The following is a 16,897-nucleotide window of genomic DNA, read 5'->3' as shown; positions in this document are numbered from 1 at the left end:
TACAAATACTAATAAAATATCCAAATATAAGATAGAAAATTTAAGAAAATGAAGAGTTCTTACAACAAATAGATACCAATGTTCAATATTGACTTACCAGCATAAAACCCAATATATTTATTATTAAAAAATAATAATGCAACTGAAATTATTCATTTCATTGCTTCAAGTATACATGAGTAGTCACCAAATAGAATAGTACCAAAGTCTTGTTTTCATTCAGCTAATTATTGAGAGCTATACGCAGCTGTTGTACTAGGCATCAGCCACACATGTAAAAGAGATTGCCAATGTCTTCATAAAGCTTGTATTGTTATCTAAAATCCATATGACTAGTCAGGTGTGATGATGAGAAACATATTACTGACTTTTAAATCATGGAATTCTATGTCAGTGTAAGATACATTTTTCAGGTTACTTTTCTTAAAAACTCTCTCTCCTCCCTCCTTCCTTCCTCTTTCCTTTTTTTCTTTCACTTATTGACCTTTTTAGAGAGAGAGAAGGGAAAAAGAGAGACAGAGAAACATCAACTTGTTGTTCTACTTATCCATGTATTCACTGATTGACTTACTGGTTGATTCCTGTATGTGCCCTGACAGGGCAACAAAGCTGTAATCTTGGTGTATCAGGGATGACACTCTAACAAACTGAGCCACACAGCCAGAGCCAAAAGCTCTATTTCTTTCTTTAAAAAATTTTTTTTGATTTTAGCAAGAAGGAAGAGAGAGAGAGAAAGAGAGACAGGAACACTGATCTGTTTCTTTGTCTGCCTTGACCAGGGATTGAACCAGCAACCTCTACACTTGGTTCAATGCTCTAACCAATCAAGATATCACAACAGGGCAAAAACTCTGTTACTTAAATGCATGTATCATCATTGTGAAAAACGATTAAACCCAGGTAACAACTATGAAATATAAAATGTGAAATTCACATATACTGTGAATTCAGTTCACTTTATTAATTATATATTGAACATCTTTCCTTCCTCAAGAAAGTGTGTATGTGTGTGTGTGTGTGTACACACATACACACGTACAGAAACACACGGAAAAATTTTTATTGTTAAATATGTGAAAAACTGTGCCACAAGATCCTGGCACCAATGGTTACTTTAGAAGTTATCAAGGTATGAAACATGGTATGCCACAGGGAATGATTGCTGATTTTAATTCTATGAGCCCATCTCAGTCATCCTTTCACTAAAAAGTTTTTTTTGTTTTGTTTTGTTTTTTTGTATTTTTCTGAAGTTGGAAATAAGGAGGCAGTCAGACAAACTCCCGCATGTGCCGACTGGGATCCACCCGGCATGCCCACCAGGGGGCGATGCTCTGCCCATCTGGGGCGTCGCTCTGCCACAACCAGAGCCGTTCTAGAGCCTGAGGCAGAGGCCACAGAGCCATCCTCAGCGCCCGGGCCAACTTTGCTCCAATGGAGCCTTGGCTGTGGGAGGGGAAGAGAGAGATAGAGAGGAAGGAGGGGGGAGGGGTGGAGGAGCAGATGGGTGCTTCTCCTGTGTGCCCTGGCTGGGAATCGAACCCGGGACTCCTGCACGCCAGGGTGATGCTCTACCACTGAGCCAACCAGCCAGGGCTTCACTAAAAATTTTTAAGTCAGTGGGATTTTAGATTATATAAATCTGAAGGTTAGCAGATTGGATCCCTTTTAAATCAATTCAAAAAATATTTCTGAGTGCCTACTACAGATAAAACATGATGCAAGCTACCACAATGTGGTAGAGCAGACAGACTTGAACAACAGACAAACCTGGGTTTAAATCTCTGGTTTCCTTTTTATCAGCTCCGTAAACTTGGGAAAGTTATTTATTCTCTATGATCTGAATTGTGTAGCCCCTAAATCCATATATTGAAACCCCCAATGTGAGGTCGTGCGAGCAGGGCCCTCATGATGGGATGAGTGCCCTTAGAAGAAGAAACACCAGAAGAGTCCAGTTCTTTCCTCGCCACCATGTGAGGACAAAACAAGAAGAGAGCCATCTGCAAGCCAGGAAGAGTCCTCACAGGAATCAAAGCTGCACTGATCTTGGACATCCTTGCCTCCAGAACTGTGAGAAAATAAATTTCTCTTATTGAAGCCAGCCAATCTACGGAAGTAGGTAAAACACCCATTTCTCAAGAGTCTTGTAAAAATTAAATTAAAGGTGAAACATTTAGCCAAATCCCAGATCCCCAGGTCTCAGCTTAGATGTTACTTTTTCCAAGAAGCCTACTCTATGGTCCACCCACCCCACAAGTTATCATTTCCTGTTTTTTCATCTTATCACTTAATTTACTGAAATTGCCTATTTACTTATATACTTCTCTCTTAATCCCACTCCAAACATCTCAGATACTATAATCTGAATGGAGAAAGCTGCATCTGACTTATTAGTAAATATCTGAGGAGAGTAAAGATGATTTAGGAAATAAATAGGACCTTGTAGAATAAGATAGGATGTACCTCAGTTTCCTCATCTGTGAAATAGGGATAATAGCAATACTTATCTAATAGGTAAGTTGATTACCCCAAAGGTGATTCTATGATTATCTCATAAGAGTAAAGAATACATGTAAAGTTCTTGGTAAATAAATATTAGCAATATAAATAATAATGGTGGCACATGAAGAATCTGCAGCATCACAGAGTTGATAATTCTCTGCAAATCAACATATAAATACCTTACCAGAATACATCCAAATGAATCAGATATATAAATGTAAAAAATGAAATCATAAAAGTACTTGAAAAAAATGGCAATATTATTTTATAACCTCTCGGTGGGGAAGTTCTTTTAAACTATGATTTAAAACTCAGAGTTCATGGCCCTGGCTGGTTGGCTCAGCGGTAGAGCGCCAGCCCAGCATGTGGATGTCCTGGGTTTGATGTCAGGGCACATAGGAGAAGCACCCATCTGCTTCTCTATCCCTCCCCTTCTCGCTTCTCTCTCTCTCTCCTTGCCCCCGATGAAGCCATGGCTTGATTGGAGCAAGTTGGCCTTGAGCACCGAGGATGGCTCCATGGCCTCCACCTCAGGTGCTAAGAAAAGCTCGGTTGCTGAGCAACAGAGTGATATCCCAGATGGGCAGAATATCACTTCTTAGTGGGCTTGCTGGATGGATGCTGGTTGGGGCGCATGTGGGACTCTGTCTTTCTGCCTCCCCTCTTCTCACTGAAAAAAATAAATAAAGAAAATGAAGAAAAAATAAAACTCAGAGTTCAGCCCAGGCTGGTGGTTCAGTGGATAGAGTGTCGGCCTGGTGTACGGATATCCTGGGTTCCATTCCCAGTCAGGGCACACAAGAGAGGCGACCATCTGCTTCTCCACCCCTCCTTTTCCCTCTTCCTCTCCTATAGCCAGTGGCTCAACTGGTACAAGTGTGGCCCCAGGCACTGAGGATAGCTTCATTGGGGCGCACCAGCCTCAGGTGCTAAAAATAGCTCAGTACTCAGCATCTGTCCCCAGATAGGGTTATCAGGTGGATCCTGGTATGGGTGCATGTGGGAGTCTTCCTCACTACCATCCCCTCTTTCCACCTAAAACAAAACAAAACAAAATAAAACAAAACAAAAACAACAAAAACTCAGTCCAAGCCCTAGCCAGTTGTCCCCAGATAGGGTTGCCAGGTGGATCCTGGTATGGGTGCATGTGGGAGTCTTCCTCACTACCATCCCCTCTTTCCACCTAAAACAAAACAACAACAACAACAAAAACTCAGTCCAAGCCCTAGCCAGTTGCGCAGTGGATAGAGTGTCACCCCAAAGTACCGGGTCACTGGATGGATCCGGGGATTGCTGGCTTCATCTGAGGGCAAGAGCTGGATCCCCAAGGATGCCAGTTCTATCCCTGGTCAGGGCAAATATGAGAAGCAATCAATGGCACAACTAAGTGGAACAAGTTGTGCCATTCTCTCTTGCTCTCTCTCACTCTCTCAAAAAATAAATTAAAATTAAAGAAAAAACAGAGTCCATAAAATACATATAGTAGAAAAATATTAAATGCAAATACATGAAAACCATTTCCACATGGCAAAAGAAAATGACAATCTTGTAAAAAATTACTTGTATCTCATAACATAAAAACAGGGCTAATTTTCTCTAATATATAAAATGCACTTACAAACCATTAAGAGAAACATACCCAATGGCCTAATTAAAAAGGGGGACAAAAGATGTTATAAGATATTTCATAGAAAAGGAAATTATATCTCTTAATATGTAAAAAGGATTCACTCATGATAAAAAAAAGAAACTTAAACTACACTGCAAAACCATTTCCACCTAGCAGATTGGCAAAAATGGAAAGTGGAGAAGAAATGCCATGTTGGCAAGAATACAGGGAACCAGGCACTCTTCCACATGACTGGTATAAATGTAAATTGGTATAACTACTATTGAAGGGCAATTTGGTAATATGTCATTCTTATCACCATTTGACCCTATACTTTTATTTACAAAAATTTCTTAAGTATATTCAAACAGGTATGAAATAATATATGTAAAGATTATTTTGTTGTAGCTTTATTTTTTAATAACAAATTATTAGAAAACAAAACCCATCAATTAAAGTACAGCACACAATGGAATTCTAAAGTAAGCAAAGTGAACAAAGTTTTTATGCTACCTCTTGTGTAAAAAGGGAAAAATAAGAAAACAAAATACATGTGTGCTTAAACATAAAATATCCCTTTTCCCAAATAGCTCCAGATATATGGAAAAGATTTATATAGGTGGATGGGGATCCTCAAACCCCTCAGTGAGATCTTCTGAGCATGGCTTTTAAGATACCTAGAGGCAGAAAAAGCCCAATAGAGATCAGGGGAACTACCAGCTTTTAGGATACGCCCTTAAAGGCTCCAACACCCCTAAGGGGTCTCATAGGATGCCATCTGGGTCCTGCTTCAATAGTGGAAAGGAAGGTCATTGAGCCAAAGCCTGCCAGACTTACATGCCTCTGCTGTGAGGAAACAGGGACACTGGAAGGTAGGTTTCCCCCTTGCTCCTCTAAGGGAGGGTTCAGTCTCTTCCAGCCCTGCTCCAGCCACCTATGACCTAACCTTGCCCAGAATGCTGGGATTTGCCACTGAAGGCTGAAGGTGCCCAGGGCCGTCAGCCCCATCTATGACACTGTGGATAAGCCTAGGGTATTTCTTCCAAGAAGCAGGTAAACTGATCTCATTTGCACAAGGGCCACTTAACTATGTTTTGCCTGAATAGTCAGGTTTTTTATTCTTCCCTCGAAGATCTCTGTTGTGGCTGTTGATAGTCCTATTTTCTGCTGCTTTGTTTAATATATAGTGTTTCCTTTATTCCTCCTACCTCAATGCCCCACTCATATTTCAGGCTGGGACCTACTCCTAATTTTTTTTTTTAATTTTTTTTTATTTTTTATGTGTGTTCTCATTTTTTTTTTTTTTGTACTTTTCTGAAGCTGGAAACGGGGAGAGACAGTCAGACAGACTCCCGCATGCGCCCGACCGGGATCCACCCGGCACGCCCACCAGGGGCGAAGCTCTGCCCACCAGGGGGCGATGCTCTGCCCCTCCGGGGCGTCGCTCTGCCACAACCAGAGCCACTCTAGCACCTGGGGCAGAGGCCAAGGAGCCATCCCCAGCGCCCGGGCCATCTTTGCTCCAATGGAGCCTTGGCTGCGGGAGGGGAAGAGAGAGACAGAGAGGAAGGAGGGGGGGTGGAGAAGCAAATGGGCGCTTCTCCTACGTGCCCTGGCCGGGAATCGAACCCGGGTCCCCCACACGCAAGGCCGACGCTCTACCGCTGAGCCAACCGGCCAGGGCCGACCTACTCCTAATTTAGAGCTCTCTTTCCCCCTTTTGCCAACTTCTATTATGAATCTACCTTTGCCACCCAGCTTAGTGTATTCCAAGGTTCTCTTTACCAAGCCACAGTCACAGAGCTCCAGGGAAAAGCAACCTGGTCTCATCTCTCCAGGCAGAGGAGAACAGAAGCTCCATCTCCACACATGCTGCAGATGGCTTTTCCAGTCTACCTGAATCATTACCAGCTAGAAGCAGCAGTCATTGGGACTTGGACGTGAGCTGCAAAGTATAGAATTGTGACAATTCCAGTGCCATGCGGACTTTTCCTGGATGTGGACTTTTCCTGGACTCCTGTTCCTTGTGACAGCTCCTAACAGACTGAACTGGGGTTGGGTTGCATTTTTCAGGGATTTGGCATGGTGTTGGGGCCAACTTGGACTTGGTGAACATGTTAAGGACCCTACTCTTTTATGGATTCTTGCTGTATTGGCCAAGAGTTTGCTTAAAGGCTTTAATCTTGTAAAAAAAAAAAATAGAAGACTAGATAAAGAAGATGTGGCACATATACACCATGGTATACTATTCAGCCATAAGAAATGATGACATCGGATCACTTACAACAAAATGGTGGGATCTTGATGACATTATATGGAGTGAGATAAGTAAATCAGAAAAAAACAGGAACTGCAGGATTCCATACATTGGTGGGACATAAAGACAAGACTAAGAGACATGGACAAGAGTGTGGTGGTTACGGGGGGCAGGGGGAGGGAAGGAGGGAGAGGGGGAGGGGTACAAGGGAAACTAAATAGAAGGTGATGGAGGACAATCTCTCTTTGGGTGATGGGTATGCAACAGAATTGAATGACAAGATAACCTGGACATGTTTTCTTTGAATATATGTACCCTTATTTATGGATGTCACCCCATTAAAATAAAAACTTATTTATAAAAAAAAAAAATCTCTCTCTCTCTCTCTCTCTCTCTCTCTCTCTCTCTCCCTGGAAAGATATGCCAGAAACTGGTAACTCAATTGCCTTTGGGAAAATCAGGTGGGTGGTGGGATGATAATAGTGGAAAAATTATTTTCTTGGTTTACCATTTTGCACTTTTGGAATTTTAAAATACTTGAACTTACTATTTATTCATAAGCAAATAAATAAGCTTAAATATAGAAACCTTTCTGTTGTCATTTTGGTTTTTAGTTTTTTGTTGACTAAATGATATATATCGAGTTTTTATAATTAGCCCCTAACGTTTTGATTTCTGGTCCTGGGTATAAAAGAAGGATTTATACCCCTCTTTGCAGTCACACACTGGTTTAGAAAACATCTGAAAAGAACATTTTCTATTTGTAAATGGTGATCAGTGAACTGTAGAGGTTTAGTGGCCTTTGATGAGGCAGGCTGCACAGCTGCAGATATGAATACATATGAAAATGAAGTCATTTTAGTTTGTCCCCAAGGACTCTCGGGCTCATGAATGAATTCCCAGAAAAGAACACACACATCAAAAGCCCTGATTTCTTTGTCTAAAACTCTTCCTAAAGAGGGTTATACTGATGAAACAGTTTTTTGACCGGAATGTCTCTAAGGAAGGGGGAAATGGTAAAATATATACAATTCTAATGTTCTAAGAATTATTTTACACTCGGCCATGTCAGTCACACATGATTTAACCCATTTCCCTATGCCAGTTTCTTGTTAAAATACGTTCAAGTGAATTATGTAAATGGCCTGTTTTTAAATGTGTTCTAGGAAATATACTAAAGCAGATGTTGGAAATTTACCCACTGTTCTAATATCCAACACACATTGAATGCCAACCATGCCAAGCTCTGTGCTGTGGCCTCAAAAATGAGCAAAGATGAAAACCAGGCACAAAGGAAGAAATTCCAGACAACATATACTCACAGCAGTAAAACTTCAAGCTCAGATAAAAACCTCTTCCATTGTTTCTTGCACTGAATTTTTTTCTCCTAAATATCATAAAAAAGAAAAAAATCAAGGAAAAGTATCTCTATTGCTGGGATACTTATAGTAGGGCCTATAGTCTTCCTGAAATGCAAATGACTATTTTCTGGGGGAGAAGATCCTTAGATGTCATCAGATTTTCAAAACTCCATTAACCCCCAAACAGATTTGGAACCACTGCTATTAAACTTTTTCATGTAATGTACCATGTTGCCATAGTTTATATTCAAACCTTTTACCTTTTTCATAAATTTAAAATAGTATGTGTATTCAAAAAAACCCCATGACATTTAGAAAACTGCCACTTGATCTATAGACTGATCTCATAGAGCAGTGGTCCCCAACCCCCAGGCTGCGGATCGGTACCGGTCCGTGGGCCATTTGGTACTGGTCCGCAGAGAAAGAATAAATAACTTACATTATTTCTGTTTTATTTATATTTAAGTCTGAACAATGTTTTATTTTTTAAAATGACCAGATTCCCTCTGTTACATCCGTCTAAGACTCACTCTTGATGCTTGTCTCGGTCACGTGATACATTTATCTGTCCCACCCTAAAGGCCGGTCCGTGAAAATATTTTCTGACATTAAACCAGTCCGTGGCCCCAAAAAGGTTGAGGACCACTGTCATAGAGAATCCAGTTGTGATCGCTGCATGCTGGTTAGAAGTGATTTCACTAATTTGGCATTTATGACTTGGGTCATTTGAATATGTTCATTCCAGTTTACCCTCTGTATTAACTTTGAAAATACGGGCTTACTAAGCAAATGAAAAATATAACTCCTTACTTCAAAGATGCTTCAGAAGCTAGCCCAGTGCCTGACACAAATATTTATTGAATAAATTAGTGAGTTCAATAATATTGTACTACTCTGTACCTGGCACTGTTCTCAGTGGCTTCATACACCTGATGTCAGTGCATGTCTCCGAACCTCAGGGTCCTAATTTCGACCATATGAGAGCTAAATTAAGTGGGCTCCATGGTCCCATCAGCGGTAAGGCTCTATCATGTGAAAATTGCTAGACAGGGCCGAGTTTTCAGAGGTCTCTGTGCTCAAGAATAAAGGGAGAGAAATCCAACAAGAATTTGGGAAGTTATTTTCCAAGGTAATCCAGGAAGTCAGACACAAGCTAGGTTGGTAAACCATTTCCAAAGACATGTTTATAAGAATTTGTATTTTAAAAAAACTTTGTTGGGTGATCCAAGTGGATTAAGTCTCAAGTCCATTTCTAACCCTCACAATTTGTGACTTTTTGTCATTTAATCTTTCCAAGGTCATAGTTTTCCTTCCTTCCTTCCTTCCTTCCTTCCTTCCTTCCTTCCTTCCTTCCTTCCTTCCTTCCTTCCTTCCCTCCCTCCCTCCCTCCCTCCCTCCCTCCCTCCCTTCCTTCCTTCCCTTTTTTGTGAAAGAGGCAGAGAGAGAGAGACACAGAGAGAGGGACAGATAGGGGCAGACAGGAAGGGAGAGAGATGAGAAGCATCAATTCTTCATTGCGGTTCCTTAGTCTCTGTAGTTGTTCATTGATTCCTTTCTCATCTGTGCGTTGACTGGGGGACTACAACAGCCAAGTGACCCCTTGCTCAAGCCAGCAACCTTGGGGTCAAGCTGGTGAGCTGTGCTCAAAGCACATGAGCCTGCACTCAAGCCGGTGACCTTAGGGTCTTGAACCTGGGTCCTCCACGTCCCAGTCCGATGCTCTCTCCACTGCACCACTGCCTGGTCAGGCAGGTAATAGTTTTCTTAATCTGAAAAATGAAGGAGTTAGTTTCTGTGTTCGTGCTAACTTAGTATTCTAGCTGCTCGAAGCGTGGTCTGTGCACAAAGAACATCAGCTTCACTGGGCGCTGGTGAGAAACACTGAATCTCAGGTGTCTGTTCTCCTTGCCCAGATGTGCTGAATCAGAATTGAGAGCTCCCCAGGTGGTGGATGGGCCTGTCTAACAGATCTAGTACATATTTCCACTTCAGTCCTTCTTTGAAGGTTACTGAAGTTAATGTCCAATTTGACAACACCATGTTTCTTTTACAAAGTGCTCTGTGGCTCAAGCTTCATTAAATTACCTCATCTTCCTGATAAACGGGTGTGTGGGTATGTTTGTATGAGTGTGTAGGACTTTGTACAGTCTCTAGTTCTTGGTTCTTTTGCCACCTCCTGTCTTTTTACTCCCAGAGTTCAGGAACTAAATTCATAAACAAGGCACATTTGTCATTCATTTCATTGTTCAGCAAACATGTACTGAGCAACCATTATGGACCATGCCCTATAATGAGACACTGGGATACAAAGATAAATAAGAGTGCTCTAAATAAAGTCATCCATTCTAGTCTATTGGGAGAGACAGATGAAGAAATCACTACTATGACAAAATGTTATGATGTCATGACTACACATGGAAGGGTCAGAAAAACCATCCTGCAGGGGTCAGAGGCAATCAAAGAAATAATCACTGTCTCTGGGGAAGGAAGGAAGGAAGGAGATCTGGAGGCAATGACTTCTCATTTTGAAACCAGAATTCTGCAAAGAAAACTCCCCAGAGGGAGTGTGAGTTGGGGATACGTTCAGACAGAAGAGGAAGGTGGATGGATGGAGCCTTTGGGGAGGTGGCCCTGGGACTCAGCCGAAAGAGAACATACAAGTGGGGCCACAGACACATGGGCCCTAAGAAACAGGCTTCCGTGAGGCCATCTCTAAGGCAACCACATTCTCTTTGTTGAAGGGTTTTATCAGTAGATAGCTTCATGTCTTTATCAGACCATTCATCTTATCAGGAATTTTGAGATGTCTATATAGAATTAGTGGATAAAACACAATTTGAAGAGATGGAGTAATCAGGCTAATAATTAAAGAAAAAAGTCCCTGTAATCTAAGATGCAAAGCAGGATTTGGCTTAGGTCCTCCTACGTCTCCCCTATTTCTTCAGACCCAACTAACAAATCACTATTTTTGGTCCATTTCATCTTATGTCGTAGCCATACCTTGTCCTCACCATCGCAGCCTCTGCCCCGCCTTATAGCAGTGGTTCTCAAAACTGGCTGCCTATGAACCACCTGGGAAGCTTTTTCAAAATCCTGATGACCACCACCACTGCCACTACTCTGGCTTAGCGGACGACAAGGGGCTCCTTTTTTAAAAGCTCCCGAGCCGATTCTAATATTAGGGTTGAGAACATTAGTTTAAGTACTCCCCATTTCTTAATTTACACATTTGAAATATCCCTCTACCAGGTCTATTTACCTCCAGTCTAAGTTCTCAACCCTTTTCTCCAATGCTCTGCCCACTTCCAGTCCATCGTCTAACCTGTAATCAGTTGTGTTACAAAAACACAAATTTAGTCTTTACACTTTTCCCCTTAAAAGCCATCCATGGACTTAGCCTGTCTTCCCAGTATCATCTTCTGCCATTACTGTCCCACCTCCACAGTAACCTCCACTCCCCCGAAAGATCTAGTATTCATGCGTGAGACGCCAGCTTCTGTGCCTGCACCTCCAGACCTTTGCACCTTCTCTTCATTCCACCCCAGAAGTACTTGCCCTCCCTCACTGCCTTCAAAAGCCAGCGGAAAGGTCACTTCCTTCTACCCCCTTTTCCATCTGTCTGCTGCAGAGATGTTTACTGGGGGGTCACTCTGTGCCAGGCACTCCTCTGGGTGCTGGACGTGCCCCTCCTCTGGCTATATTTTGTGTTCCCGTGATCTTTTGGACACATCTCTGCTAAAGTACTCCTCACACTGGAGTTTCATCTTTTCTTTAGCTGGCTGTTTCCCCCTGTGAGACTGTGAGCAACCTGTGGATGGGAATGTGCCTTATTCACCTTCGCATGCTCAGCACCCAGCCCACAGAAGGTTAGCAAATGTTCACCGGTTGCTGATAGCAGTGAAGAACCTGAAGAGCAGCTCTTTGGGGTGCACGGTGTGCATCTCTCTCCCCCTGACTCCTGAGTCCCACTCAGCACCCTTTCTGCTTCACTGGCTGCCATCATTCAGCTGCCCCCAGTCTCCTACTCTTGATGGTTGCCTTGCTGCTCCTACTTGAAGCCTCTGCTTTCCCACACTCCTGAACTGGGAGAGAACGCAATTTATAAAGTCGCATGGGATGCCAATGTGTGGCTTAGCCTGTGAAGGTGCCTGGAGAGGACTCTGCCCATTCTAAAAAAACAAAAACAAATGCACACAATCTTACCATTTGAAGCAAAGTCCCACAGGCTCCCTTTCCAGGAAAGTCTTTCTCTTGCAATATATCTGGGGACAGGAAGGATGGGTTTAACTCCCACACTTCCGCAAGACAAGCACTCCTTTATCAGGCGGTTCTCCAGTCACCTGAGGTCATCTATCTTACTTCCATTCATGAAATTTTATTTCCAAATACACCTCTTTTCAATCTTGATGAAAAATGATACATCCTAACATGATATATGAGCAAATAAATGGAATGGATAGCCCAAGATAGTAATTCCTTCCATACCTGTTTAAATAACTTAATGGCATAGGTCTGGCTTTGAATCTCCACTCTGTATACTTCAAAAATCTCCCCTTCTCCGATTAGGAAGTCTTTGTGGAAGTTGTTGGTTCCTTCTATGATACTTTGAAAGCTGATAGAGGATTTAAGCACTATTCCTTAGGAAGGAAGTAGGGAGAAGATAAATTGCCTTTTCATAATAGTCAATGCCAACATTATAAAGCAACAGGACTTCCATCTTAGAAACACGTAGGAGCCCAGTGGAAAGGCCATTGGTCAAGGCCCAGGAACCACACTGAAGCTACCATGTGCTGCTCTCTGCACATTTACTCAGGTCTGACTTCCACCGTTTCAGAGTAAATGGCTTTTTAGATATTTCAACAATAGCACTGTGATTCTGTCATCTTTCCAAAGAGATTAGCCAAAAAGCTTATTTGGGAAACTTTTCACATTATCTTCTTTGTCATTAGAACTATGAACCTAAAACCGGTAAACAAAAACAAAAACAAATAAAATCCCATATGTCCATCTGTCTCCAACAATGATGGATGGACACATTTTTCATAAACCAAATCTTCTAACCGCCTATAACTCACTTCCTCAGAGTAAATTAAGAAGACGTGAAAGCAGAGATTGGGAGGAATCCATTAGAAGGTAACCGGACACAAATTCAAAGGCTAAATCTTTCAGAACCCAATTTTGACTATATATCCACATTTAATGTGTGATTTAGACTTTATTGCTAAATCTTAAAGGACCACATTTTTCTAAATCTCTTTTGAACCAAAGAAGCATCAGCTCTAGTAGCAAAGATTAGACAAGGCAGCCTCAGATATCCATTAAAGTTTATAAGAATTATTCCCAGGTAAACTAAATTATTCTCTTGGCTAATCAAGTAGGAAAGTTGATAAGGAAAATAACTGGATTTATATAATGACTATCAGAATTGTTCTACAAACATCTCTAAAAATCTCTGAAAATGTTATGAAAATTTCTAAAACTAACATATTATTAAATGTTATCCTATGCCACAAAAAAATGGCAAATTTCACTAAGAGGAAATAATAAATCCCCCTAAGAGACCACAACTATGTTCTTCATCTTCATCAGTCAGTAGATTTTTAATATCACAGAAATACTGTGATATTAGTATTATAGATACTAATAGAACTGTCTTAATCAAAATGATTTTGGTATCAATGAAAATTTTATCCTGAATCTGCACATTAGTGAACAGTTAGGGGGTCCTTGGGTTATGACACAGTTCCATTCCTGTGACAGTAATGTAACCCGAATTATGGTGTAAGTCGAAACATACCCTAGCCTAATCACTTACCTATCCTAACGCAGTTAGTTGTAAATAACACAACTAAGCCACAGAAAAAGAGAATACTATGTCATCTTCTGCTGCGTGCAACCAAATTAGTTCACCCCTGTAGTCTGTAGTACAATGCTAATGGCATAAGCTGAAACACTCACATCTCAATTTTTTAAAGTTTTTATGACAGTGAATGTTGTAAACTTGAAATATCGTATGTCGATACTGTAGTAACCCAAGGACTCTCTGTATATGTATTGGATATTTCTCCCTCTAAATTAACCTAATTAAAAGCATGATTTAAAAATAAATTGAAATGTTTGTATTTTTTTTACCTTTTTTATTATGTTCAAAAATAGGAAAATTATCCACTGTGACATTGGCTGCTTTCTAAGAGAAGAAATACACATTAAAGTAATTCAGTTTCATAAGTCTAAATAGAACAGAACCTCAACAAAAATCCAAAGCTCCCCCATGGAACAACAGAGTGAAATCTAATTTAGAAGAATGCTACTAGAAAGCAAAACTATTTTATTTTACTTATAGTATTCATGGTCATCTATATTTAAGGCTTCCAGACCAACTGTAAAAACTCAAGTATCAATGTTATAGCTGGTAATAATCAATTTTAAGTGACTTCTATTGCTATAAAAATGATCACTGCTAATTTACTTTAATAAAAGCTAACAGCAATATGCAAAACACCAATTAGAACAGAAAAATTAAAAGCTGAGTTAAAACAAATGCATAACTCACAGCACCCTTAATAGTTCTAAGTCTCATCTTCGACAGATCACTGAGAAGAGAAAGCTCTTAACTCTAACCATTTTTGAATCTTTAATTTTCTGAATCCCCAACCAAACAAAGAATAATGAGAGCTAAGGCTTTTCTGCTTTTAAATAAGTATTTGCAAGTCCAGCATTCTTCCGTCTGATGATTGCATTCCTATGCTTAATTACACATGCAACATAGTTCAAGGGTCATTATCTATGCACACACATTCTACCTTGGAGAACACATTTGGAAATCCATCTCCTTGATAACTCTGCTCTGAAGGATTCAAGGCTGCTCCTGAAAGAGAAATAAAGGGAGCTACATACAAAAAAATCCCCCACAAAACAAAACACTTTATGTTCCTAATAAACTTGTTTTCTTCTTTCTTAGTTTGTGAAAATAAACACCTTGATAGTAATGTTCATTCTAAGGCTGTTTTATTCTCATTGAATGGTTACAAATTTATGTGTGTAAATAGCTTTCAGATAATCACATATTATACAAACTTTGATTCACTTAAGACCTTAAGAATACCTACCTCAAATTATTGTTAGACTTTATTAAAAATATTAGTTTGAAGTAGAAAATTGAAAGGAAAAAGCAACATTGTCATCTTTTTGCACATATATTTTAAAAAAATTTTGTAATTATGGGTTTATATCTTCCTAGGTTAGTTTATTTTTTATCTCATCTTGTGCCATAAGGTATTAGAGGTGTGTATGAGTGTGTGTATGTGAATGCATGTGTGTGAACCACTACAAATACCCACCACTGCTCCCCAATTTTAGATTATAACTTCTGTCTGTTATATTTATAGTTCTGTCTGAACTGAGGTAGTCTATGTGGCTTCCTACAAAATATTAAAACCCTGCAATATTTTGCAGTTGTTTCTGACATTTTGATTCAGACTTTAGAACATTTTTATTTCACCTTCAAATTTTTCTTGGAATGTGTTCTAGTGTTTCTTAAATTATTTGCTTAGAAGACTGGCAGTAAAACACAATAAATGATAACAAATCTCTTTGAACAACACTATAAACCAAACACTATAGACATAACAAACATCTGTGGAACATTCCATCCAAAAACAGAAGAATATACACATACTTCACAAGTAAACACTGAATATTCTCCAGAATAGACCATATGTTATGCAACAAAATGAGCCTCATTTATTTTAAGTTTGGAGGGGTTGAAATCATTCAAAACATATTATCTGACCACAACAGAATTAAAGTAACATAAGAAAATTTGGGAAATTCACAAATACATGGGTATTAAACAACAAACTCATAAATAACAAATCAGTTAATAAATATATCACAAGGGAAATTAGAAGATAACTTGAGATGAATAAAGATGAAAACAAACATATTAAAACTTATGGAATGCAGCAAAAGCAGTGCTTAAAGGGAAATTTATAGCTGTATATATAGCTACATTAAAAAAGAAAAATAAATCAATAACCTACACCTATACCTTTAGAAGCTAGAAAAATACTGAGAAAAGAGAAGGAAAGAATGAATTAAGTTTAGAGTGGAACTAAATGAAATAAAGAATAGAAAAACAATAGAGAAAAAAATCAGTGAAACCAAAGTGGATTCTTTGAGAAGTCTGCAAAATTGGCAATCCTTTATTAAACTGACCAAGAAACAGGAAAGACTAAAATCACGAAAGCCAAAAACAAAACAAAAACAAAAGAGGAGACAACTACAACCTTACAAAACAAAAATAACTATAAGGGAATAAAGAACTGTATGTAAAAATTCAGATAACTTAGATAATATAAACAGATTTCTAGAAAAATACAAATTATTTAAACTAACAGAAGAAATAGACACTCTAAATGGACCTATAACAAAGAAAGAGATTGAATTACCATATTTCCTCATGTATTAGATGCACCTTTTTCCATAAAATTTGGGGTCTAAAAACTGGGTGTGTCTTACACAGTGGTTACAGGTTATTTTACTTGCATTGCCCGCTTTTTCCCACTTGTTTTTGCGCTCATTGTTGAGGACAGTGATTCGTCATCAAACACAGATGAGGACAAGCTAATGGATGAGAGTTCTGACAATGATGAGGAGTTGTATGAAATTTATGATGAATAAAACTTGAGTTCAGTAACTTTATGTAATACATTTCTTTTTCAAATTTCGAGCCCAATATTAAGGTGGGTCTTATACATGGGAGTGTGTTATACATGGAGAAATACATTAATACTTTAAAACTTCTGACAAAGAAAAGGCCTGGTCTGGATGAATTCACAAGTGAATTCTACCAATAATGAAGAAAATTTAGCACCAGTCCTTCACAAATTCATCCAAAATATCAATATAAGAGGAGATAACAATTCCCAAATCATTCTATGGGGCCAGTATTTTCCTAATAACCGTTCCAGACAAAACATCAAAAGAAAACTACAGACCAATATCCCTTATGTATATTTATGCAAAAAAATTCTCAACAAAATACTACAAACCAAATCCAGAAACATACAAGACAGATTATATAACACGACTAAATGGGATTCATTCCAGAAATACAATATTGGCTTAAAATCTGAAAATCAATCAGTGAAATACCCCATATTAATAGAA

The 16,897-nt window shown here is 39.4% G+C and overlaps 1 protein-coding gene and 1 non-coding gene across 5 annotated transcripts in view; both read right to left on the bottom strand.

Moving 5' to 3' along the window:
• The window catches only part of IRAK3 (interleukin 1 receptor associated kinase 3), a 76,100-nt gene that overhangs the window by 24,099 nt on the left and 35,104 nt on the right, over positions 1-16,897 (bottom strand). For 3 of the 4 annotated variants that reach the window (XM_066369062.1, XM_066369058.1, XM_066369059.1), the window contains 4 exons: positions 14,530-14,594; positions 13,859-13,913; positions 12,212-12,363; positions 7,688-7,752 (listed from right to left, as the gene is read on the bottom strand). In XM_066369062.1, coding sequence (XP_066225159.1) covers positions 7,688-7,752; positions 12,212-12,363; positions 13,859-13,913; positions 14,530-14,594 — 337 coding nt within the window. The remainder of the gene's footprint in view (positions 1-7,687; positions 7,753-12,211; positions 12,364-13,858; positions 13,914-14,529; positions 14,595-16,897) is intronic. The other variant, XM_066369061.1, reaches the window with a different exon arrangement.
• On the bottom strand, positions 5,717-5,792 carry TRNAA-UGC (transfer RNA alanine (anticodon UGC)). The gene has a single exon. It is a non-coding gene; the product is annotated as a tRNA-Ala (tRNA).

The sequence above is a fragment of the Saccopteryx leptura genome, chromosome 2 (assembly GCF_036850995.1).
Source record: "Saccopteryx leptura isolate mSacLep1 chromosome 2, mSacLep1_pri_phased_curated, whole genome shotgun sequence".
Taxonomy (NCBI): domain Eukaryota; kingdom Metazoa; phylum Chordata; class Mammalia; order Chiroptera; family Emballonuridae; genus Saccopteryx; species Saccopteryx leptura.
The sequence above is the reverse complement of the archived record's forward strand: the minus strand, read 5'-3'. Positions and strand labels throughout refer to the sequence as shown.